At 39.7% G+C, this 27,189-nt stretch overlaps 2 protein-coding genes and 1 long non-coding RNA gene across 12 annotated transcripts in view; 1 reads left to right on the forward strand and 2 right to left on the reverse strand.

The window, feature by feature from the left end:
* CEP152 (centrosomal protein 152) overlaps nucleotides 1–1,679 on the reverse strand; it is a 72,736-nt gene extending 71,057 nt beyond the window's left edge. For 7 of the 10 annotated variants that reach the window (XM_055363273.2, XM_004056152.5, XM_055363271.2 and 4 more), the window contains exon 1: nucleotides 1,540–1,679. The gene's annotated coding sequence lies outside the window, so the exon portion shown is untranslated. The remainder of the gene's footprint in view (nucleotides 1–1,539) is intronic. The other 3 variants (XM_055363276.2, XM_055363275.2, XM_055363277.2) reach the window with 2 other exon arrangements.
* LOC109023475 (uncharacterized) lies at nucleotides 1,214–2,490 on the forward strand. Its single transcript, XR_002002873.4, has 2 exons — nucleotides 1,214–1,387; nucleotides 1,510–2,490. It is a non-coding gene; the product is annotated as an uncharacterized lncRNA (long non-coding RNA).
* Nucleotides 2,491–14,324: 11,834 nt separating this feature from the next.
* Nucleotides 14,325–27,189, reverse strand: part of SHC4 (SHC adaptor protein 4) — a 140,100-nt gene continuing 127,235 nt past the window's right edge. Inside the window, exons 11-12 of the mRNA XM_004056153.5 lie at nucleotides 25,361–25,614; nucleotides 14,325–16,716 (exon numbers count right to left, since the gene is read on the reverse strand). Of these exons, the coding sequence (XP_004056201.3) occupies nucleotides 16,561–16,716; nucleotides 25,361–25,614 (410 nt within the window). The 3' untranslated portion in view covers nucleotides 14,325–16,560. The remainder of the gene's footprint in view (nucleotides 16,717–25,360; nucleotides 25,615–27,189) is intronic.

Consider the following 27,189-nt stretch of genomic DNA (forward strand, 5'->3'; position numbering starts at 1 on the left):
TTCCGTAGTAGATGAAAGTACAAAGCACAAATTAACTTTTCCTAAGAAGAAAGGATAGTTTAGAGAAGTTTTACAGAAAAAAAGAGCTTTTAGATTAGAAATAAATCTTAAAGGACACAATATGGCTACAAGTGGCTCTAAGAATGAGGGCACTCATTCAGACAACCTGGGCTCAATTCTGGCTCTTCAATTTATCAGCAGTGCAATCTTGAGCAAACTGTTTCTGCTTCTACGTTAAAGAAATGGGGGTAAAAATAATACCCACTTCAAAGATTGATTCTGAGGATTCACAAGATACTACATGTAAAGTAATCAGCACTATGTACCAAGCAATACATTGTAGTTTTATTACTATTATGACATTATTACTGATGAATAGGAGTCTGCCAGCTACCGAAGAGGTTTAGGGAATAAAGAGGATTCCGCATATCTGAGAAAAGGTGAATGTGCAGCCTATGAGAAATGTCACTTCTAATAATGCAACCTCCTATGGAACAAAAATGCCACCCTCCTTCAAGATGCCCTCCCAAGCCTGTTCCCCCATGGAGCTGGCCACTCCTTTGCACTTTCAGACTGTATTTCTTATGCTTTTCTTATGGCTTCAACTTCAGCTTCTCTTTAGTTGAGTGCATTCACCTGTCTAGGGAGTGCATGTTCATTGTCACGCACTATGAATGTATAAGGTGATAATAGGCTTAAATCAGACTCGAGTTCATGACTACGATATAGGAAGGGTTATAAACCCCCACAAAAGGGGTTTCTAAGAATTGCACTGGGAGTTGGGAAATTCTACTTACTTGCTGACATAACTCGCCTTCTAGAATGGAAATAGCCAGAGCACATAGCCCGGTTTAGACTTGCAACACCTGGTGGAGGCACCTTATTCATTCATTCGACAATTTACCAGGCACTGTTCAAGATTACAAAGTTTAACAGGACACGATGGAGGGAAAGAAAATAGACATATAAACAAATGATCACAACATCTTGTGATCAGTGCTAATAACAGCACTTTGGACAAATTGATTCAAGTTGTCCAGAGAGCGGAGCGAGTAATGCTAATACACAATAAGCATCCACAGGCTGAGCGAATGACCTTGAGGAACTGTTTGGCGTCAGCTACGGCACTACAAACACGACCAAAGCCGCACGGGGCCCAGGATGCCCGGGGCTGCTGGCTTCGGGTGCCAGCGTCACTTGTACTCGGTCAACACACGTGCACAGAGCACCTACTGTGAGCCAGGCGTGACGCCAGGGTGACTAAGGCGGGGTCCGCAGAGTAGGGTCTCAGGGCGACCCCAGCAGCCTGGAAACGAGGCGGGCTTCCCATATGTCACTTCTAAGTAGGATATTGGAGGAATGAAGAGGTCTAAATGACACGTTAAAGGTAAAAGCTGAGCCCGCAACATGCGGGCAGTCCACCACCGAGGGATTCGGGGAGGGGGCAGGTCAGCCCCCCAGGAACCCTCAGCCAGCATCCCGAGGACCCCGCAACTCCTCTAACCCCAGGTCCAAGACCACCAGTGAATCAGAACTTACCGGAGGCCACGGAGGCTGTTACCGCGAGGAAACTGTAGTCCTGGCGGAAGACCAACTTCTAGCAAATCTCCTTACCCTGGCTCTCCTCCACTAGCTCCTTCCTAGTCACAACCGAACCCACGGGGCGGAGGCCCTTAAGGAGCACTCGCCTCCTTCAATCGCCGACTAGAAGCTCGCCCGATGGGCGGAGCCGTGCCGGCTCAGGGCAGAGCGAGGAGGCAGAAGTCTCCGCCTTCCTCAAGCTTGGTTGAGAAGTCCGCCTGCAGTTGCAAAGTACGGCTGTTTGAAAGCGGGCGCCAGAGGTGGCGGGAAGCTCCCCCTGTGCGCCCATTGGTGGATTCGAGAGCCAATTACGAGGAAGTCACCCCGGAGTGGGCGGGCTGATCGGTTGCCTAGAGACGCCGAGGCGCTTCACCCGCTACCTTCGGCCAGGGTGCAGCAGTCTTACGGGAACCCCTTGCCCGTTTGGTACCGGAGACTGCAAAGGTGACTCGTGCCTCCTGCGCTTCAGCACACAGAATCCCGCAGATTCCCCACCGAACTCTTGCCTTAGAGGTTTTTTACATTTGCCCTTGTTTTCTAAGGCGCCTGCTTCCCCGTTATTTAACAGCCTTAGATATTTTGCTTTGTTTTCTACCTTACTAGGTGCCGCTTTGTTTACATTTTTGCTTTTTTAATTATGACAAGATGGCACATTTTTCCACGTGTCTATTTACTACTCTAATTTCCTCGGGTGTGAGTGTTCTTGTCACTTAGGTGTATATTATTAACCTGCCCCTAAAGACAGCGCCACCCAGTCCTCAGTAAAGCCCAGTACTGTGTCTATCTTCTCTGGCTGAAAGGGTTCCAGTGAATAATCAAGGAATTGGTGGCGGCAGGTCCACATATCCTTTCAACCCCTTCCCATGTGTACTGGCACGGAGTAAAATGGTTGTTCGAGGCTCTTCATAATGTGGCTGGTTTTCCTTTGCTACTTCACCGTCCGCCCCCATGATGCCTACACTGACCCCTGTAACCCCATAAACTGGTATAGGGTTTGGCAAACAACAGGTAATTTAACCCACTGTAATAGAATGAATGAATTCACAGGCTGAGCTAACAATGGTTCCCAGAGCGCTTTTTTTCTTTCACCTGCTGTGAAAGCTGTTTCTTTCACCTGCATCGCCTCTACCTTACTTCTCCTGCTACTTAGTTTTCAAGATAGACTAGCACCTCCTTTGAAGCCTTTCATGACACACACTCCCTCACTTCGCAAAAATGATCTTTCCTACCTCTGTACACAGTGTATCCTATATATCCTATTATAGTTCTTATATCTACTGTAAGTTTTTGTGTGTCTGTTACACTCAGTACAATGTGAATATCTTGAAGTACTCACTTTACTTCTTGGGTGTCTAACATGACCCCGGTAGGCACTCAAAACAATTATGTTAAATGAGTAAATGAATAAATGAACAAATAGATGAAGATTTTGGCAGGGGGGAGGGCAGAAAAAGCAAATAAAAGGCCTTCAAGTAAATGGCATTTGTTGAATCTGAGCCAAGGCATCTTAGTGAGAATTAAATGCACTTTTCACTTTTCACATCCCACTGAAGTCGATTGCCAAACTGTATGTTGCATTCTGTGCTGAGGGTTATGATGGAGTGCTGCAGCAAGAATGCCAGGTGATCCCCATGCACAACCAACTGCTTCTTAGAAGGATGAAAGCATAAAACGTGTCAGGGGAAGCACATGAGGAGGCAGTGTTTATAATCCATTATACAGTGCTTTACAGATTGGTAAATTCTTTCACAAGCATCATCTCATTTGGTTCTCACTACAACACTGTGGGGGGTTAGGACAGGTATTCCTACCCATTTTCCAGTTGAAGAAACTTACATAAAAATAAATTAAATGACTTGTCCAAGGCTACACAGCTAATACAAGGCAGAATCTGAAACCAGGTCCTTTATCTCCAAACCCAGAGCTCATCACTACATACAAAATATTTTAGTGAGACTAGCATATACGTGACAAAGAGGGAAAATAAAGAATAAATCAACCTCCCATCCTGCCATGCCTCTAAAAATGGTTTTTGGTGGAGTTATGGATATATTCAACTAAATTTCTTTGACCACCTATCCTGTTTAAGTCCTGGCCTAGGTGCAGGGTAGGACCCCTATGCTCAAGGTACCAACACTCTGAGTTACAAGACGCTTACGTAGAAAGATAAATAATAATAAAAATTGTTTACTAAGTGTAATAAGAGTAGAATAGGCAATAATTCTAGGGAAAGTGAACACCTAAAGATGAATCTATCAAGGCAGGTTCAAGGAAGAAGAGAAGGAGAGAGCTCAACAGGTCAGTTGATTAGCATGAGTGCAATTTAAAGGCCAGACCAGCAAAAGTGCAGGAATCTTACATTTAGAGGTAAGTCTGGAGAAGAAGGCAGGAAGGAGGTGGTCCATAGAAGAGCTTTAAGCCTGGGAGAATAGGAAAGGCATTCTACACAGGTCAGGTAATGGTGTGCACAAGGAATGAATCTAACATCCAAAGAAACACAAGCAGACAGAGGCATTCTGGGATAAGAAGGCAAGTGTGGGAGAAGAAAGTAAAACTGCCAAAGATCTCAAATGCTGGACAAAAGATTATTTGTGAAACGTTGGCTCGATGTTTACCTTGCATGTTTTAAATGGGCACACCTATGAGCTGGGTGAGACATTTCAAGAGAAAATGTCACATTGTTGATGAGATGGGGTCCCTCCCACTAACAAGCATTTATAAAGGTAAAGCTAAACCATTATTTCTCCTTTTTCCTCCTTTTTGGTGTCAAAGCTATCAGGTCAAAGCAATGTCATCACAGGAGTGCTATCCAAAGTGCTATCATCAAAGAGTACTATCTTCAAAGGAACACAGAACTTAGAGTAAGAAGATCTGAGTTCAAGCCCCAGTTCTCCTACCTACTAGCATTGTCCATAACAATTTAACAGTCAAAAGCCTCAAAGTCCTTATCTGAAAATAGGGATGATAATACCCACTTCTCAGGATTGTGGCCAAAAAAAAAAATGAGATGAGATTGTGAGAAACAGCTTTTAAATGTAAAAACATTATTTTCCATTGTGTTTCTATGTACTATGGCTTATTGAATTAGAGTACACACTGGGGTCTCAGGTAGTAAGGAAAAACCAGGAAGGTGTTCTGGGAGTGGATGGCAGAGAAAGACAAGGGTGAATGTGTGCCGAGGGCAACAGGAGCTTATGGGATGGGACAAACAAAGAGTCTACACAAAGGATATGGCTTCATGAGAACAGGACAAAAATAGGAAGTGCTAGAGATGGAACAGGAGTACTTGGAAAGAACCAAGGAAGATCAGACCATTATTTACAACTTATTCAACAGTATTTTGGGAACACCTACTTTGTGCCAAACACTGTGCTGGGATCATTTAATATTGACATGTGGATCAAAATGCCCACTCTGCTCAAGTCCCTTCTCACAGAATCTGCTCCTGCTCACAGTCATTATGACCTCACCACCATCACCATCCTACCACCCACCGTCCTGGCCAGACTTGACTGAATCAAAGGGGAACACTAGACCCAAGCTGGGCCAATCGTATTCCCTTCCCAGATAACTAAGATTCCACAAAACTGAGCAAGGTGGTAGCCATACAGAGGAGAAGCAGACTTTTATTACACTTGCCTGTATTTTATGGGAAATATGCTTCCTCCATAACTGTGTCATATACATGGTAGACCCTAGACTGAAGATCATGAACTTTTGCCACTGAAAGCCATGTATCTGTCTGGTTCCTGTACTTTGAAAAGCCAGACAGTTTAGCTTTTCCTTGCATTCTGTGATAACTAAACCTTAAAAACTTTTTGACTTGAGCTGGCTTGGGTCATTGTAGAGGTTGAATCATGTTCCCTAAAATTTCATGTCCACCTAGAACTTCAGAATGTGACTTTATTTGGAAATATGGTTTTTGCTGATACAATTGTTTAATATGAGCTCATTCGGGATTAAACTTAGGTAAAGCTAAACCATCATTTCTCCCTTTTCCTCTTTTTTGGTGTCAAAGCTATCAGGTTAAAGCAATGTCATCACAGAAGTGTTATCCAAAGTGCTATCAGCCCTAAGTCTAATGACTGGTGTCTTTATAAGAAGAAGAGAGGACACAAAGAGACACACAGGGAGAAGATAGCCATGTGAAGGTAAAGGTGGTGATTGGGGTTAGATTGCCGTAGGCCAAGGAACGTCTGGGGCCACCAGATGCTGGAAGAGACAAGAAAGGATTTTTCCCTAGAGCCTTTGGAGGGAGCATGGCCCTACCACATCTTGATTTCAGACTTCTAGCTTCCAGAACTGTGAGACAATAAACTTCTGTTGTTTGCAGTATTAGTTACAGTAGCCCTAAGAAGTTAATAAAGGTAGGTTTACATTCTTGGCAACCAAACATTCATGACTAAGATACATTTTTAGTGATTATATTTGAAAAGTCTAGACCAGTGATACTCCAAATAGGGCCATGGTCCACTGGTATACCTCATTTGTATTAAATGATACAAATGCCCAAGGCATTTCTTCAATTATCATAGGAAAATAATTTGTAGATTTTTATTTTTACATACAACTAGAAATCCACCAAGTAAGATATAGGAAGTTACTAATGTTAAGAATTTGTAAATTAAAATGAGTGCATTTTTCCGGTTTATCAAGAATGATCATCAGTTGGATGTGCAATATTACAAAGCTCTTGCTCATGCACAGTTGAAGGTAATTGGAATTCCCAGTTTTGGAAGGAGGATGTTAATAGCACCATTCCCCCAGGAAGTCATGGTCTTTACGAGCTGTTATTACTGTTTATTTATTAACTATGTTTGGCTTCATCAATATCAAGTAAGTTTATTGTGAGTTGTTTGGTTAAACCAACTCTATGTAGTGTTAACTACTTTAAATATTTTCACTTTTTCTATAGCGACTTTAAAATAATATACATTTGGGTGGGGCGCCATGGCTCATGTCTGTAATCCCAGCACTTTGGGAGGCTAAGGCCGGCAGATCACCTGAGGTCAGGAGTTTGAGACCAACCCAGGCAACATGGCGAAACCCCGTCTCTACCAAAAATATAAAAATTAGCAAGGCGTGGTGGCACATGCCTGTAGTCCCAGCTACTTGGGAGACTGAGGGAGGAGAATCACTTGAACCTGGGAGGCGGAGGCTGCAGTGAGCCGAGGTCAGCCACTGCACTCCAGCCTGGGCAACACAGTGAGAGTCTGTCTCAAAGAACTAAATAAATAAATAAAATAATAGACATTTAGAGGTTCGAGTTCTTATTACTAAAACAATCAACTTGTAATTCCTCTGAAATTTGCTTATACTTTATGAAAATATGCTGGCTATGAATTTTTTCTGCTTAAATAACATATTTATCAAGGCAAGTGTGAAAAATTACTTGTTTTTTGAAAAATAGGGCAGTATTTAGGAATACAAAATCATATGAATGAGATCATATTCCTCTCTTAAAAGTAAGTAAATAGGCTGGGCACGGTGGCTCACGCCTGTAATCCCAGCACTTAGGGAGCCCAAGGACGGTGGAACACAAGGTCAGGCGATCGGGACCATCCTGGCTAATGCGGTGAAACCGTCTCTACTAAAAATACAAAAAATAAAAATAAAAATAAATTAGCCGGGCGTGGTGGCAGGCACCTGTAGTCCCAGCTACTCGGGAGGCTGCGGCAAGAGAATGGCGTGAACCTGGGAGGCGAAGCTAGCAGTGAGCAAAGATCGTGCCACTGCACTCCAGCCTGGGCGACAGAGCGAGACTCTGTCTCAAAAAAAAAAAAAGTAAGTAAGTAAATAATTCCTATTGTTCCTCTCCAGTTCTCTGTTGTCACCAAGTTCTTTTCTCCCTGCCCAAGAAAGAGATGGGCTGGATGAAAGTTAGGTCTTTTGCTACTTTGGTCAAAAGAGCGTAAGCACCAATGGCTTGGATTTCATGTTTAGGCTTTTTAATCACAGGCTTTTGATCACCAGAGGCTTTTAATCAGAAACCAGTAAAAGCTGTCAGAAGTGATATTGACCATTTTTAAAGATCCAAAGCTGCAATAATTATATTTGAATGTGGAATTAAAACCCACTCAAATGGCAAGAGATGCTCAGGCCATTCCATTTTTGTTTCTTAAAACATTCAGCAGATTAAAAAAGAAAGATGTACCAAAACAAGATTATAAAATTGGTGTATATTTTAAATGCTTACATAGTGTGTTCAATCCATATTGACAAAATACAGCATAATATAATGATGCCATTCATAAGAAAATGTATAATTTATTAACATTTATAAATTTGTATGCATTCATATTTATTAAAAATTTTAATGCATTTGAATACTTAAGACTAGTCCAGTAATGGAATACATGTTGAAAGTTATTTGATCTGAGGTTGGATTCCCAGAAGAAAAGTCATACAGCTGATTTTTTAAGGGCTTCCAGAAGAAACCAGTAAGGAAGTGAAGAAAAGGGTAAAGCTAGGAGAAGAGGCCACGTAAGGGTATGATTTCAGAAGTACCAGCCCCCACCCTGATCCTGAACTCTGGAATGTAACAGATGCGAAGGAACTGAGCTTTTGCACTCTTGTACGAGTGATGGTGCAAGGTGTAAACTCACAGGCCGTTCTGGTTCTTGGTGACCCAAAGCAGCTTCACTAGCCTGGATCTGTTCTCAGAATGAACAGTGACACAGAAGCAAAACACACAGAAGCCAAGGAAGGGGTAGGCAGAAGTGCTTTGAGGGACTCCAGGGGGTCTGGACAAAGCACTGGCTATATCTCCTACAACATCCTTGTTTGCCATCCTTTGATCTTATCAGCGTATCTCTGGAAATAATATCAGATATTTACATTTGAGGCCCTTCAAGAACGTAACCTCATGCAGCTCCTCCAATTGACCCTCCTAGTCCTAGCACGATGGGACCCAGGACTACCAAGATGATCTTATCACCATGTTCTGTGGATATACTATATTCAGTGGAGCTGCCAAGTGTTAAAGTAGAAATTTGCCTAAAGTCTCTTGATATATCTAGGTTTTACCCCTAAACTTTATTAAACTTTTTTATTTTGGGAAAATTATAGACTCACATGGAAGAAATGAGATCTCCTGTAAGCTTTACCCAGTTTCCACCAATAATATCTTACAAAACTATACTACAACATCATAACCAGGATATCCATATTAATACCGTCAAGATACAAAACAATTCTGCCACCAAAAGGATCCCTCATGTCGACCTTTTATAATTGTACCCACTTCCCTCCCACCTACTAACTCCCTCCTTAACCCCTGTCTTAGTCCGCTGGGGCTGCTGTAACAAAGTACCATAAACTGAATGGCTTATAAACAACAGCAGTTTATTTCTTCTAGTTCTGGAGAGTAGGAAGTTCAAGATCAAGGCACCAGCAGATTTGGTGTCTGATGGCCCATTTATTGGCTCATAGAAGGCACCTTCTTACTGCGTCCTCACATGACGGAAATGCTAAGGGAGCTCTCTGAGGCCTCTTTTATAGGGGCACTAATTTAATTACTTTACAAAGGCCCCACCTTCTAATATGATCACATTGATGATTAGGTTTCAGCATATGCATCTTAGGGGGATACAAATATTCAGACCATAGCAACCCCAATCTGTTCTTTATTTCTATAATTTTATTGTTTCCAAAATGTTTATATGTGTGTGTGTGTGTGTGTGTATATATATATATATAAAATAAAACCTTTTGGGACTGGCATTTTTCACTCTTCTAATTCTCTGGAGATTCATCCAAGTTGCTGCGTCTCTCAATGCCTCTTCCTTTTTAGTGATGAATAGTGTTCCATGGTATGGATACACCACAGTTTGTTTAATCATTCACCCATGGAAGGATCTGGGTTGTCTCCAGTTTTTGGTTATTATGAACAAAGCTGTTACGAACATTCCTGTACAAGTTTTAGTGTGAACATAGGGATTCATTTTTTTTGTGATCAATACCCAGGAGTGCAGTTGCTGGTTAACGTTAGTTGCACGTGCAGTTTTTTAATAAACTGCCAGACTTTTCCAGAGTGGCTGTACTATTTCATGTCCCTACCAGGATTGTACGTGTGATCTACTTTCTCTTCTCATGGCTGGCATTTGGTGGTGTTGATATTTTCCATTTTACCCATTCTGATAGGTGTGTGGTGATATCTCATTATGGTTTTAATTTCCTTACTGGCAAATGATATCAAACATATTTTTATGTGCTTATTTGCCACCTGTATACATTCTTCAGTGAAATCTGTGTTCATATATTTTGCCCACTTTCCATTGTCTTTTTTCTTTCTTTTTTTTTTTTTTTTGAGACGAAGTGTTGCTCTGTTGCCCAAGCTGGAGTGCAGTGGTGTGATCTCGGCTCACTGCAACCTCTGCCTCCTGGGTTCAAGCGATTCTGCTGCCTCAGCCTCCAGAGTAGCTGGAATTACAGGCATGCACCACCATGCCTGGCTAATTTTTGTATTTTTAGTAGAGACAGGGTTTCACCATGTTGGCCAGGCTGGTCTTGAACTCCTGACCTCAAATGATCCCCCCGCCTCGGCCTCCCAAAGTGTTGGGATTACAGGCTGAGCCACTGTGCCCAGCCTGTGTTGTATTTTTTCTAACTGTTGAGTTTTGAGAGTTTTTAACTACATTCTAGATTTTTGTTCTTTGTCAGATATGTGGTTTGCAAATATTTTCTCTCAGTCTATGGTTTGTCCTTCATCATCTCAACAGAGTTTTACATACAGCAAAAATCTGTAATTTTTTTTTTTTTTTTTTTTTTTTGAGACAGAGTCTTGCTCTTTTGCTGAGGCTGGAGTGCAGTGGCATGATCTTGGCTCACTGCAACCTCTGCCTCCCAGGTTCAAATGATTCTCATGCCTCAGCCTCCCAAGTAGCTGGGATTACAGGCACACACCACCATGCCTGGCTAATTTTTTATATTTTTAGTAGAGATGGGTTTCGCCATGTTGCCCAGGCTGGTCTCCAACTCCTGAGCTCAGGCAATCAGCCCACCTCAGCCTCCTAAAGTGCTAGGATTAGGCATAAGCCACCGCGCCAGGCCAAAAATCTGTAATTTTGAAGAAGTCCACTGTACTAGTGTTTCCTTTTACGGATCATGTTAAGTCTAATAAGTTTTTGCATAGTCCTATATCCTGAAGATTTTCTTTTAGGTTTTTCCTAAAAGTGTTATAGTTTTACATCTTACACTGAAGTCCACAATCTACTTAAGGTTTGTGTAAAGTGTGAGGTTCATTTTGCCGAAAGATACTCAAGTATTCCAGCACTGTGTTAGTCAGGGTTCTCTAAAGAGACAGAACTAATAGGATATGTGTATACATGAAGGGGAGTTTATTAAGGAGAATTGACTCACACAATCACAAGGTGAAGTACCATGATAGGCCGTCTGCAAGCTGAGGAGCAAGGAAGCCAGTCCGCGTCCCAAAATCTCAAAAGTAGGGAAGCTGACAGTGCAGCCTTCAGTCTGTGGCCAAAGGCCCACGAGCCCCTGGCAAACTACTGGTGTAAGTCCAAAAGCCCAAAAGCTGAAGAACATGGAGTCTGGTGTTCGAGGGCAGGAAGCATCCAGCATGGGAGAAAAGATGAAGGCCAGAAAACTCAACAAGTCAAGTTCTTCCACCTTCTTCTGTCTGCTTTATTCTAGCTGCCTGGCAGTTGATTAAATGGTGCCCACCCAGATTGAGGGTGGGTCTGCCTCTCCCTGTCCACTGATTAAAATATTAATCTCCTTTGGCAACACTCTCACAGACACACCCAGGAACGATAGTTTTCATCCTTCAATCCAATCAAGTTGACACTCAGTATTAACCATCACAAGCGCCATTTGTTGAAATGACTAGCCTTTATCTATTGAGTTGCTTTGCATCTTTGTCAAAAATCAGTTGGACATATTTGAGTGGTCTGTTTCTGGTTTCTCCATCTTGTTCCATTGGCCTATGTATCTATTCCTCCACCAACATCAATACAGTCTTTAAAATGATATAATAAGCCTTAAAATCAGGTAAGATGACTCCTCCCACCTTGTTCTTTTTAAAAATTGTTTTAGCTATTCTAGTTCTTCTGCCTTTCCACATACATTTTAGAATAATCTTGTCTATATCTACAAAAATCTTGCTGAAAGTTTGACAGGAATTGCATGAAGTCTGTGTACCAATTTGGGGAGAGTTGACATCTTTCTTATGTTGAAGTTTGTAATGCATGAACACAGTATGCCTCTCCATTTATTAGATCTTTGATTTCCTTCATCAGCATTCTGTCATTTGCAGTGTGCATCTTGTACGTATTTTGTTAGGTTTACATGCATGTCCTTTTTAGCAGCTGTAAATAGTATTGCATTTTAAATTTTGTGTCTATATGTTCATTGTTAATATACAGAAATGCAATTTAATTTTGTATGTTTATCTTGTATCCTCTAAGCTTTGCTAAACTTAGTTCTAGGAGGGATTTTTTTGGTCATTTTCTGGATTTGGGGATTTTGAGGGTTTTTGTAGATCCTCGGAATTTTTTGCACATAAACAATCATGTTATCTGCAAATAGGGACAGTTTTATTTCTTCTTTTCTGATCTTTAAATAAAATACCTTTTATTTCCTTTTCCTGTCTTATTGCACTATCTAGAACTTCCAGTAGTATATTGACAAGAATAGTGGTAAAAGATGTCATTGCCTTGCTCCTCATTTTAGGGGGAAATGACTCAGGCCATGACTTTAAGTATAATGTTAGTTAGCTGTAGGTTCTTTGTAGATTTTTTTTTTTAAGACATGGTCTCACTTTATTGTCCAGGCTGGAGTGCCAGGGCACAGCTATGGCTCACTGCAGCCTTAGCCTCCCAGGCTCAAGTGATCCTCCCATGTCTGCCTTCAGAGTAGCTGGGACTACAGGTGCACATCACCACACCCAGCTAATATTTTAAAATTTTTCTGCAGAGATGGGGTTTTGCCATGCTGCCCAGGATGGTCTCAAACTCCTGAGCTCAAGCGACTGCCTGCCTTGGCCTCCCAAACTGTTGGGATTACGGGTGTGAGCCACCAAGCGTGGCCTCTGTAGACGGTCTTTATTTTTAGTTTACTAAGAATTTTTATCATAAATCGATGTTTAATTGTATCAAATGCATTTTCTGCATCAATTGATATCATGTGGTTTTTCTTCTTTAGCTTCTTAATATAGTGGATTACAGTGATTGATTTTCAAACATTGAACCAGCCTTGTATTCCTGGAATTAACCTTACTTAGTCATATTATGGTGCATAATTCTTTTTATATATTGGGGAATAATCCTTGCTAATATTTTGTTAATGATTTTTGATCATATTCACAGAGATTTCATCAGTAGTTTTCTTTTTTTGTGCTGTTTTTGTCTGGTTTTGATGTCAGAGTAATTTTACCTTCAAAATATGAATTGAGAAGTATTCCCTTCTCTTCCATTTTCTGGAAGCAATTGTATAGCATTAATGTTATTTCTTCAAATGAAAGAATTCTCCAATGAAACATCTGAGCCTGGAATTTCTTTAGGGGAGGTAATTGTGAATTCAGTTTTCATAATAGTTATAAGGTTATTCAAATGATCAATTTCATATTGGCTAAATTGTGGTAGTTTGTACTTTTTGAGGAACTGGTCTATTTCATCCAAGTTGTTGTCAAATTTATATGTGTAGAACTGTGTGTTGCATTCCCCTATTCTTTTGATGTTTTCAGAGTCTGTAGTGATAAATTCTCTTTCATTCACAGACTAAAACCGTTTGTCCCATTAGTAAGACTATGGCAAACTACAGACAATTCATTTTTAACACTAATATGTCGATACTTAAATATTTTCCACAGATGCAGATGGTATATTTCACATATGTTTGACATAGTGATTTCATATTATAATTTTTGTTGGTCTATAATTCCAATCATAAAAGGTAACAGGGTCAGGTTCATTACTTTTCCATATATAATTACAAGTAATAAAATGGCAAAATTAGTAGAAGGAATTGCAAGAAACATGAAGGTGGGATTAAAAGTATCTCTGTAAGATTGAAATGCATTTGAAGTTGTTCTTGAGCAAAATAACCAATGCTTCAAAATATAGCTTGAGTTTTAATAATAATAACAAGTTGACATTTTTGCTGTAATTCATTTATGGTTACCTGAGAATCTGGACTTATTTCTCTGCAAATTAGCTTTGCCTTACTGGCTAACCCAAAGCCTCTCTAATGCTTTTAGAAGCTTGACTCTCTTCAAAGTCCTCTGTGCTAGATGTACTCCATTTATTTGCCCTTCCAGATCTCCCCCTCTAGTCTTTTCCATCCCCCTCTGTTCCCAGGAGGCTGACCTCCAGAACTGCATCAAGGAGCTCCCTTGCTCTCTGTCTTCAAGTTACTTGGGCCAGTGGAGAATCCCAGCAGGAGACAGATAGGGGGAGCAGAAAAATATCGGGTTATGAATGCCCCCCACTGCCTCTTAGTTGAGTCAGCAGGGCTGATTGCATTCCTCCACTACAGGCCACAGCTCCTAAAAGGCAGCCCTTGCACACAGCTCCCTCTCCAGATTCTGTTAGCTGTTTCTTTCCCTTTCTCCCTTAATTGGCCCCAAGGCACTGCATTCTCCCTCCTGATTTCCCTAAACTCTGCCCACACCTTTGTAAATAGTCCCTTTAATAAACTCACCTTGAATTATCCAGTTTGATTGAGCCAATGTGTTTCCCTGATACATTTTACAAATGACAGTTTCCAAATCCCAAACATCAGACATATTCTGTCAATTGTCACAAAGCAATAATCATTTATTTTTTAAAGTCATTTACAGGTATTTATAGGCAAATGGATTTCCACTTTAAGACAGATAAAGAATGTGAGATTAAAATAGCATGCAGACATTCCTTTTATTGTTTCTTTTTGCTTTAACTGTGTCTGTGGTATTTTTAAGTGCTGTATTTAACTACTATACTATTACAGTCAAATACTGATTATCCATGTGTACTGCTGACACCATTTACAGTCATTGCATCTATTTGTATCAGTAACTCTTGCTACCAAGTTAATACTCTGCTCAGCTAGAGTGAGACCACAGCCCTGCTCTGTCTCTGATAAAAGTGGTTAGACTACCCATACATTTCTACTGTCTATATTCATGCTGATCCCCTTTTTAAGGACAAACGATCAAGACCTAAGGTATATGGAAAACTGGTGAAAAATACATTAATTCTAGTTGTGTAAGAGGAAACAAATCCATCTAAAAAATTAATGGCAGTAGAAATAAAAATCATAAGCCTTTACAGTAAAATATTAGAGTTCAGTATGCTTGGTTTCTAATGATTTCTATCCAAAAGAAGTTTTATTTAAAACTTAGCAAATATATCACAATCACAAAGACTAAGTTGTATCTACATAGCCAAAATGAAATGGAGTTAAGGCAATATCCAGATAACTCAAGATTAAAAAAAAAAACCAAAAAACATTTTTCTTGCAAAGGCAAGAAAAGGACAGAAGTAGTTTTCTGCTACTCAAACCAAATCCACTTTTATCATAATTCCCTATATTCCAAAGTTTCAGTATTTTAGACTGAATAGTTTGGAGTCTAAACTATGTGAATGTTGATCTCAGGTGTGCCATTCATTCTGTGAGTATGGACACAGACTATAGAAGAAAAGCTTAATTTTTTACCTTAACTATACAGACTGGTTATCAATAACGACCTCTAACAAATGAAAAACTTGCTTTTTAGAGACTCATACTATAAGTTAGGACTGAAATAGTCCTCCAAATTCACCTAGCCCATTTAGCTCATTTTATTGCCAAGGAAACTGGAACCCAAACAGATTCAGCAACTTGCTGAAGGTCACACTGATAAGACTCAGCGTAATGCTTGTCTGTACACCATGCTCATTCACTCTGTTAGTTTACCAGTTGGTCTACATGTGGAAAATCTTTCCAAGTGCTTCATTCAATATGTTTTTTTTTCCTTCTGCATTTTGTCTGATCATATCTATACAAGGTGCTAAGGATATATGTAGGTGAGAAACTATGATTCAGTGTCAGCCAATCAAGAAGAAATTTTCCTATAATTTCAAATAGATTCTGTACTTTTACTAAGAATGAAACCAATTTGAATAGTAAATATGAAGAATACTGGTTTTGTTTGCCCTCTTTTAAATCCATGCACTCATGAGGTTTTTTTTTTTGTTTTTTTGTTTTTTGTTTTTTGTCTTTTTAGCAGGAAGAGGGGGAGAATATAATGAAATCAGAAATGACTGATAGATTTGGCCTGTTCAGCTTGTCACATGCTGTATTTAGACAGTCTGAATAGCAAACACTGAGAAATGCTAGGCCAGAGGATTTGGGCCCCATCCTTTTAACCAGCAAATGGGACAGTCCAATGAAACAGACAGCCATGTTAGTGGCTTTTGATTTGATTCCACTGACATACACACAGTTCGAATTCAATGTCATATTTATTTTAACATTGCAGTGAAAAATGCTACTAAACAGAAAATGTAATAAAGTCAATAAGGCTCAAGAAAATTGCTTATTTTTTGTAGCAAGAAAAGCTTTTTTTTTGGCAAATGGTTCTATAGTCATAGAACATGAAGATACTTAGAATTAATCTCCCAATATGAAAATGTCCCCCAAATTATCAAGTTGAAAGGCACATACCACTGCCCCAGCAGTTCATTCAAGTTGTCGTTAGCATGTGAAATTTTAGTTGTGCTTTTAGCTTGTTATCAATGCAATATGGCCTTAAAAAGTGACATCCGTGCATACATATAATTTCTTTTAAAATGACCAACCCTCTTCCTCTTTTCTGATTTTCATTTCTGAAGACCAATTTTTGTTAGTTCTTCATTTTATAGAGGACCTGGTCCATGATGGTCTTGGAAAGATGCACTTCACAGTTTGTGCTCTATTTTATCTACAAAGTTTAAATTATCTTTGTGTCCTAATACAAAATGGGGTTTCTTGAAATATCAGTGTGATGGTGCTTCAATACTGTCATTTGTTGGAATGCAAAAGTGCTGGATTATTATCTTTTCTCACTGGTTGTTTAAGGCTTACTTCGCTTCCAGAAGAGATGATTGGCAAACTGTTATCCATATGGTATCTGATAAGGTGGCCGACATTATCAAATACATGATCCTTGGTCCTCACCTTGAAAAAGAAGTACAAATATATTTAGGTTAAATTATAGTAGTTCTCCTGAAAGATATAAATAATAAGGGGGAAAATGCCAGATATATACCTAAAGTAGATACTTTGCTGAAAAAAGAAAAGGCACTTTTTTTTTTTTTTTTTTTTTTTTGAGACAGAGTGTCACTCTGTGGCCCAGGCTAGAGTGTAGTGGCACGATCTCGACTCACTGCAACCTCCACCTTCTGGGTTCAAGCAATTCTAGTGCTTCAGCCCAAGTAACTGGGACTACAGGCATGTGCCACCATGCCTGGCTAATTTTTTTTATTTTAGTAGAGATGGCGTTTCACCGTGTTGCCCAGGCTAGTCTCAAACTCCTGAGTGCCAATGCCCACCTTGGCTTCCCAAAGGGCTAGGAGAAAAGGTGCTTTTAAACTCTGTAGTCCCTAGTCAACAATTTTCTCATTCCTCATTACCATTTTAAAGCAATCATTCCCATAAGTTAGGAAAATGGTAGGCACTTGTCACCCAATCCAAATTTGCAATCAGCCTCTTTGCAGTATTATTGTTTGGTATATTCTATGTCACTATCTCTATAACTATTTAACTGGTTTGTATACAAGCATGAATCCCAGGATTGTAATTATCTTCTGTTAACCAGAGTGCTTCCATATCACCTTGTCTCTGTCAGAAGCAGGCCTTTCTGGAGAAGTCCTACCTCCTACCTCTCTTTGGAGGCTCAGCATTCCTGTCTTCTCCAAGAAGCCTCCTCAGACCTTTCTAATAGGCATTCATGTGTCCTTCCCACAGACTTCATAGTAGCTGATTCACAGATATTTGTTGCATGGAACTTACTGTCGGCATGCCAAAGAAATTCAATTTTCTTATGGCATGCCTTCTATGGAATTCCCTTCCTAGTACCCTATGCATAGACAGAAGCTGTACATTACTATCCATTGTGGCTCCACCAGCTTGGTGGCCTGGTTATACACGTGCTCCTGTTTGGAGGGTGGCTAGGAACCATCCAGGAAAGGGGAAGGCATGCAACAAGGCAGCACCTCGTTATGTATTTCTGCCAGCTCTCCTACAAGGGATTCTTGGAGTTCTGTCTAGATGTTGGTTTTTGTCGTATTAAAATCATGCATAATTACTAGAATAATTAATACAATTTGAATATGGACTATGACTTAGTATTGTACAAATGTTAAGTTTCCTGATTTTGATCTTTGTACTATGGCTATGGAAGAGAATATCTCTGTTCTTAGGAAATACACATTCAAGGATTTACAGAAGAGGACACAATGGCACCAATTTGCTCTCAAATGGCTCCAAACCTCAAAAAGGTTTTCATCTCCTCCATCTCATTCCCATCCCACACCAAATCAGCTGACCAATCCTGCCATTCTATGTTCTTAATGCCAAGTCACTCTGCCTTCTTCTTTGTATTTCTTCTGCCTCCATTCTGCCTCGGGCTGTCACTACTTTTTACCTAGAAGCCTCTAATTACTCTCTCTGTCCCTGGTCTTTCCCCTTCTCTTTAATCAATCCTGTATACAAGTGTGAAATTAATCTTTCAAGTACAGAGATTGTAAGCAGGCCACTCTGGCTGAATGCCCCGTATGCTTTAGTTTGCTAGGGGCTAGGATAGGGAGGGGAGGTTACACACAGAGAGTTTCAACTATTTTGAATTAAAAATAAGGAGAGTTCCTATAAAACTCTGGTTTTATGACTTATTTGAAAAAAATAAAAACTGGTCCCACTGGGCCTCTGCTCTGCATGACAGCATTTGGTTGGAGCTGAATGGTGACTGCCCCCTTACACAGGGTATGTGCCTTTTTTAACACAGCCCACTGTACCTTATGCTCGCTCTATCCCCTGCCCAGCTTTATTCACTTACAGTACTGGCCTAGTCCTGCAGACACTTGTGTTTGTAACCTCACCCACACAAGATTTTTCATTGTGGTAAGAAACATATAACATGAGATCTGTTACATATGTATGTGTGTGTGTGTGTATATATATATATATATCTGTTATGTAACAGTTAATACTGTACTATACACTTAACAGATTTTTAAGTGTGCAGTACAGTATTGTTAACTGTTAAGTACAACGTTATACAGCAGATCTCTGGAACTTTTTCATCTTGCATGACTGAAACTTTATACCCATCAAACAGCAACTACCCATTTCCTTGAGAACACTGTAGCATAGGACAGGATTTCCCTCTTTTCTATGGTTGTTCTATGGTGTTCCACTATATGGATATATCATATTTTCTTTATCCATTTATTGTTTAGTGGATCTTTGTTTTCACCTCTTGACTATTGTGAATAATGCTGCAATAAACATGGGAGTGCAAATATCTTTTCAAGATCCTGCTTTCAGTTCTTTTGGATAATTACCCAGAAGTGAGGTTGCTAGATCATATGGTAGTTTTATTTTTAATTTTTCGAGAAACCTCCAAACTGTGTTCCATAGAGGCTGTACAATTTTACACACCCACCAATAGTGCACGAGGGCACCAATTCTTCATATCCTTGCAAACACCTGTTATTTTCTTCCTCTTTTTAAAAAAATAATGGCCATCTTAACAAGTGTGAGGTATTATCTCACTGTGGTTTTGATTTGCATTTTCCTGATGATTAATGATGTTGATTGAGCATGTTTTCATATACCCGTTGGTCATTTTTTGGTCTTTTTGGAAAAATCTCTATTCATTCAAGTCCTTTGCCTATGTTTTCATTGGTTGCTTTTATTTTTTTGCTATAGAGTTGTAGGCGTTCCTTATATATTTTCGATATTAACTCCTTATCAGATACATTGTTTGCAAATAGTTTCTCTTATTCTGTAGGTTGCCTTTTCACAAAGCTGATTGTTTTCTTTGCTGTGCAGAAGCTTTATAGTTTAATGTAATGCCACTTCTCTAGTGTCCCTTTTGTTGCCTGTGGAAATACCAGTTTTCCTTCTGCCTCTAGTTTCATTCCACTGATACTTGGTATGATGTCAGCCTTTTAAATTTGTCAAGACTTGTCTTGTTATCTAACATAATCTATTCTGGAGAATGTTTTGTGTGCACTTGAGAAGAATATGTATTCTGTTGCTGTTGGATGGAATGTTCTGTATATGTAATGTTAGATCCACTTGGTCCATAGTGTTGTTCAAGTTCTTTTTTTCCTCATTGATCTGTCTGGTGTTCTATCCATTATTGAAAGTGGAGCATTAAAATCCCCTACTGTTATTGTTTTGCTGTCTATTTCCCCCTTTAGTTCTGTCAATGTTTGCTTCATATATTTGGGTATCCTGATGTGCATATATATTTATAATTATTATATCTTCCTGAAGAATTGATCCTTTTATCATTATATCATGTCCTTCTTTGTCTCTTTTGATATTTTGACTTAAAGTTTATTTTGTCCGATATAAGTATGGCCACTCCTGCCGTTTTTTGGTTATCATTTTCATGGAATATCTTTTTCTAAACTTTCACTTTCAACCTACGTGTGTCCTTAAATCTAAAGTGAGTCCTTGCCAGGCGTGGTGGCTCACGCCTATAATCCCAACACTTTGGGAGGCCAAGCAGGTGGATCACCTGAGGTCAGGAGTTTGAGACCAGACTGGCGGACATGGTGAAACCTCGTCTCCACTAAAAATATATAAGTTAGCTGGGCATGGTGGCGCACCCCTGTGGTCCCAGCTACTTGGGAGGCTGAGGCAGAAGAATCACTTGAACCCAGGAGGCGGAGGTTGTAGTGAGCTGAGATTGTGCCACTGCACTCCAGCCTGGGCAATAGAGCGAGACTCCGTCTCAAAAAAATAAATAAATAAAATAAAGTGAGTTTCTTATAGATAGCATGTAGTTGGATCTTGTTTTTTTTTAATCAATTCAGCCACTCTATGCTTTTTGATTACAGAATTTAATATATTTACATTTAAAGTAGTTAATACTAGAGAAGAACTATTACCATTCTATTGTTTTCTGTCTTAAAGCTTTTTTTGGTCCTGTTTCTCCTTTCTTGCTGTCTTCCTTTGTGTTTCATTGATTTTTTTCATAGTGAATAGGCTTTAATTCCTTTATCATTTTGTTTTGTGTATCTTCTAGAAGTATTTTCTTTGTGATTACCATGGGGCTCGCATAAAACATAGCTATAACAATCTATTTTAAACTGATAACAACTTAACTTCAATCACATACAAATACTCTACACTGTTATTTCTCCACACACAATTTTATGTTATTGATATCACCAATTACATTTTTAAATTTTGTGTATTCATTAACATATTTTATAGTTACATAGTTATTGTTGCATAATAACATTTTGGTTAACAACAGACTGCATATACAATGGTGATCCCATAAGCTTATAATGAAGCTGAAAAATTCCTGTTGCCTAATGCAATTGTCCTGAAGAATTGACTAATGAGTTGTTGGAACTGAAACAGGAAGGCATAGCTGAAGAGGAGGCAAAAGGAAAGGAAAGTGCAGGCAAAGAAAAAGAAGAAGAACCCCCCAAAAAATTAACAATAAAGAGTTTAGCAGAAGCTTTTTCAGACCTTAACAAGCTTCTTGAAAAGACTAAAAACATGGATCCCCAACACCAAAAGGTTTTCATTAATAGAAAAGAATGCTCATGTTGCATTATCTGCATACGAGCAAATCTATGATGAAAAAAGAAACAAAGCAAGCAAACTGCCAAGGTCATATTTCTGAAAATAGTGACACTTTCTCAAGAGACTCAAGCAGGTCCTTTAGGAGATATTCTAGAATAAGGCATTGTTATCATAGGAGATGACAACTCCATGCAAGTTATTGCTCCTTAAAGACTGTGGAACAATATGTGGAGATAGAAGACAGTGATATTGATGATCCTGCCCCTGTCTAGTGCTAGCCTAATGTCTGTGTTTCTGTCTCTATTTTTAACAATAACAAAAAAGTTTAAAAGTAACAAATAGAAATAAAAAATTTTAAAATAGGAAAAACCATATAGAATAAGGATATAAAGAAAGAAGATATTTTTGTACTGCTCTATAACCTATATTTTAAGCTAAGTGTTATTACAAAAAAGTCAAAAGATTAAAATAATTTAAATGTTTACAAAGTAAAAAAATTACAGTAAACTCAAGTTAATTTATTATTGAAGAAAGAAAATTTAAAAAATAAACTTAGTGTGGTCTAAGTGCATAGTGTTTATAAAGTGTGCAGTAGCGTGCAGTAATGTCCTAGGTCTTTACATTCGCTCACCACTCACTCGCTGGCTCATCTGGAGCAATTTCCAGTCCTGCAAGCTTCATTCACCGTAAATGTTCTACATAGGTGTACCATTTCAAATCTTTTATATCCTATTTCACTGCACCTTTTCTATGTTTACATACACAAATATTTACCATTGTGTTACAATTGTCTACAGTATTCAGTACAGTAACGTGCTGTATAGGTTTGCAACCTACAAGCAATAGGTTATACCATATAGCCTAGGTGTGTAGTAGGCTATACTATCTAGGTTTGTGTACATATATTCAAAAATGTTTGCACAATGAAAAAATCATCTAGCAATGTATTTCTCATAACATTTCCCCATTGTTAAGTGATATATGACTTATTTTTCACATTTTTGTCTTTTAACTTCTATAACCAGAATTAAAAGTTATTTACACTCTGCCATTATAATATTACAGTATTCTGTGTTTTTCTATATATTTACCTTTACCAGCAAGCTTTGTACTTTCATATGCTTTCATGTTACTGTTTGGTATCCTTTTGTTTCAACTTGAAGGACTTTAGCATTTCTTGAAAGGCAGATCTAGTGCTAACAAACTCCTCATCTTTTGTTTATCTCAAAAAGTCTATATTTCTCTTTCGTTTTTAAAGGATGGTTTTGGCCAGGAACGGTGGCTCACGCCTATAATCCCAGCACTTTGGGAGGCCGAGGCACGTGGATAACCTGAGGTCTGGAGTTCAAGACCAGCCTGGCCAACATGGCAAAACCCTGTCTCTACTCAAAATACAAAAAATTAGCCAGGTGTGGTGGCGGGCACCTGTAATCCTAGCTACTTGGGAGGCTGAGGCAGGAGAATCACTTGAACCCAGGAGGCAGAGATTGCAGTGAACCGAGATGGTGCCATTGTACTCCAGCCTGGGTGACAAGAGTGAAACATGGTCTCAAAAGAAGAAGAAGAAAAAAAGAAAGGATGGTTTTGCCAGATGGAGTAGTCTTGGTTGGCAGTCTTTTTTCTTTTAGCATTTTGAATATATTGAACCCACTGATAGTCTTACGGTGGTTATGATAAATGTGCTGATAGTCTTATGGAGGCTCTCTGGCACATAATGAGTCTCTTCTCTTGCTGCTTTCAAAATTCTCTGTTTTTGACAATTTGATTATAATGTATCATGATGTGAATGTCTTAGGGTTCCTCATAGTTGGAGTCCATCGGTCTTCTTGAATCTGATGTTCATTCTCATCCCTTACTTGGGAAGATTCAGACATTATTTCTTTAAATAAGCTTTCTGCCCCCTTTCCCTCTCCTTCTTCTCCTTCACTCTCTTGTTTTTGAACTCCAATAATGCATAAACTGGTCTGCTTGATGGTGTATCACAAATCCCTTAGGCTTTCTTCACTTTTTAAAAATATTATTTTTGTTGTTCTTCCTTTTTCTGAAGAATTTCAAATGACCTCTCTTTGAGTTTGCTGGTTTTTTTCTTCTGCTTAATCAAGTCTGCTGCTGAACCCCTCTAGTGATTTTTTCAGTTCAGTTATTGTATTCTTCAGGTCCAAAATTTCTGTCTGCCTCTTTTTAATATTTTCTTTCTCTCTGTTGATATTCTGACTTTGTTCATGGATGGTATTATTGAGCTCATAGAGCATCTTTATTATACTTATTTTGAATTCTTTGTCAGTTAATTCATATGCCTCTGTTTCTTTAGGATCTGTTTCTAGAGATTTATTTTGTTTGTTTGTTTGTTTGGGCCATGTTTCCCTGATTCTTTTTGAGTTTCATAACTTTGTCTTGGGATCTATGCACTTGAAAAACAGCCACCTCTCCCTTTCCTTACAAACTGGCTTCATACAAGGGAAGAATCACACCAATCAGCCCAAATAGAGATTCTGGGGGTCTCCAAAACGTTCTGTGGGGGGACGTGACTTTTCTGGGCCTGTGTGTTCAATTTTTCAATTACAGAGGTTTGCCAGTTTTTCAGGAACTTGTAATCTCTTGCTCCTTATGATGTCTGTGGCACTGCAAGTTCTCTGGTTCTATAGCAGCAAGCCACTCCACTATCCCTTGTTCTCCATGGTCACAGGCATCCAAGGTATGCCAGCTTCCTTTCAGTGCCCCAAGTGGCAGGACAGATAACTGGTTTATCAGGCATCCCTCCAAAAAGCTGGAATTCTGGACACACTTCACTCCCCTCCCTCCCTTCTGAAGGAGAACCTTCAAGTTGTGTACTTTCTCCTATTTGTACTGAGCAGTGCCAGCTGCAGCAAGCTATCCTGTGTTCTTCTTTGTTCTCAGTGGCTCCTGGCATCCAAAATATGGCAGTACCATGAGCACTCCATGTGAAGTGAGACAGAAACCAGTCCCTCAGGCAACCCACTGAAAAGCCAGAACATGGCATGCAAGCTCTACTCTCCTCTTTCCCCCATTCCCCCAAGGGAGAGGTCATGAGACATGGAATTCCTTCCTGCCACTGAGCTATGCTGATTTGGGGAAGGAGATGATGCAGATAAAGTGAAATTGTTCTTCTTACCAGTTTCAACATGACTGTTTTCAGCTCTATGCTCACCTGAGGTACTGCAACTTTTGAAGCGAAATCTGTGGTTCTCATAAAGGTATTTGGGTCAATATAGGGTTGTTAATTCTGTGTTTCTTTTGGGGGAACAAGGGCTGGGACTTCCTATTCTGCCATCTTGCTGATGTCACCACTCACATGGGCTTTGATTGCATCATTTGTCTCAAAACTGCCAATGCCTCCCCACTGCCTGGCAAATTAGGCATTTCTGCCCCATATTGATGGCTCTAACTTACCTTTCCCAAGATAATTTTCTGTCTACAGGCATCCTTTGCTACTGTCATTCATCTTCTATTGGCTTAATACCATTCTATTACTCTGTCTGCACCTATGGTTCCTTCTCTATACTCCAAATGTCCCCCTTTTGAAATCTTGCCTTCTTTCAAGGTTTGCTTTACATGATGGACCCTATAAGAAACCTTCTCAGTTTGCCTCAACCAGAATGACCTCTCTGTTCTGAGAAACACCATAATGCTTTGGTTGAACCATTCTTATCTCATTCAGCTTTATATTATAATTATTTAAGCACCTGTTTTATTAAATTATCAGCACTCTGAGAGCAAGGACTATGTATGTGATACTGAACAACAAACAGCTGCAAATTCCTTTACTTCTATATAGCAGGTATTCATTTAATTTATTGAATTGAATTGAAAAGGGCAGAAAGAGGCTGTCCTCTGCTTGATACTCCAGGGTGGCCTCCTACTCTAACCCCTCCACTACCCTCTAGTTAGCATGTCCTGCTCCAGCTGGAAGGTTCCAGAAAAAGCAAATACTTAGCCTTGAGCACTATTCAATACCAGGTTTTGGAAATCATTCAGGGTATGCTTAATAGAACAACATCCTGTGAAACCTCTAATGAGAAGTCAATGATACCTTGCCTTCAGGATCCACCAGGAGAAGATGTTTTGCTTGGCCTCCCTGTAGTCCACTCAGCACATATTGGCCAGGGGATGTTGCACTCTCTCGAACCAAAAAGTCCCCATCCTTTACCAAGAGGCTCTCTGCCGCCTTCCTGCTCAGCTTGCCATGATAGCATTCTTCACTCCACAGCTGCTGCTTAATGTGTGGCAAAGAATGTGAGCTGGCAGGCTGGGCTGTGGCACCCGGCTGAACAGTTTCTGGTGCCTCTGAAGTCAGAACACAAAGAGAGACATCATCGAGTTACCTCTTCATCCATCCATTCATTCATTCATTTATTCACTCAGCAAATATAACCTGAGGTCCTACTGTGTGCCAGCCATTGTTTAAATAATACTGCTTGGGGAACAAATGAGGTTTTTGTTTTCAGAACTCCCAACAGGCTTTAATTTAATGGTAGATCCAAACATTGCCTTTGGCTTCTGTTACCAGGGAAGCCTTGCCCAGGTGCAGGAGTTTTTCTTTCAGATGGGAAATGGAACAGACCCATGAGAACAGCTTTTATAACTGCAGAGAGAGGCTCTTTATGTCCTAGGGGTTGCATGTTAAAGAGAAAAAGGCTTATACTGTACCTGGATTACAAATAATTTCTACAATGTTTCCAAACACTTTGAAAATAGCTATAATAACTTCAGGCCATCCCCACTTTTTAGCATTTAGCTCTTGTCCCACCTTTTTAAAACCAAATTATTAGTGTGTGTCTAGTCATTCTTCTGATCCAAAACTTCAAAACTTTGCTAAACCTCACAGCATTCCTACTAAAGGACTACTTTGTTGTTTGTGTCATTCACCTGCCTGGACAAAAAGAGTTGATGAGGTAAAAGAAGACAAATCATCAGGGAGGAACAGCCCAAGGCAGCTCCCCAAGGCGCTGCCGAATAAGTGTTGTCCAGAGTTGAGAGCACTGGGGATGGGAAGGGACCTCCAGTTAGCAGTTTATAGTACTATCCACACTCATAATAGTGATAATAGTTACTGTGTAGTTCTCATTTATCAAGTGTGATAGAAACTGCTAAATGCTTTATATACATTATGTTGTTTAACTCTCAAAATTAGACAGCCAGGAAATGAATCTTTAGAAAGGGTGGCCGGACAGGATGGCTCATGCCTGTTATCCCAGCACTTTGGGAGGCCAAGGCAGGTGGATTACCTGAGCTCAGGAGTTCGAGACCAGCCTGGGAAACATGGTGAAATCCTGTCTCTACAAAAAATACAAAAAAAAAAAAAAAAAAAAAAAAAAAGCCAGGCATAGTGGCACGTGCCTGCAGTCCCAGCTACTTGGGGGACTGAGACAAGAGAATCGCTTAAACCGGGGAGGCAGAGGTTGCAATGAGCCAAGATCGCGCCACTGCACTCCAGCCTGGGCCACAGTGAGACCCTGCCTCAAACAAACAAAAAGGAAGGTTAAGGGACTTAAATTTACACTGCTAATAGTTTTAGATCTGAAATTCGAAACAAGGTCATCTGACTCCAAAGCCTAGATTCTTAATTACTAAACTCTAAGGTCCTTGCCTTGGATGTGAAAATCTTTCTTTTAGTAGAATCTAGCCACTCTGCTTCAGTAGTACCCACAGAGGTCCCTAGCAGGTAGCAAGGCTAATCTTACTTGGGGTAGCCTTCAGCATCTCCAGAACTAATAATGTAAAATTCTTATGTCTGAAACCAGGTTCTTATGTCTGAAACTTGTATGTTTAATAAGGCAAATTTACCAGGAAAATAACCGTAGAAACTAGACTTTGTTTGTTTGTTTGTTTGTTTTAAAACACAAAGCGCCTTTGAAATAG

Source organism: Gorilla gorilla, chromosome 16 (assembly GCF_029281585.2).
Source record: "Gorilla gorilla gorilla isolate KB3781 chromosome 16, NHGRI_mGorGor1-v2.1_pri, whole genome shotgun sequence".
Taxonomy (NCBI): domain Eukaryota; kingdom Metazoa; phylum Chordata; class Mammalia; order Primates; family Hominidae; genus Gorilla; species Gorilla gorilla.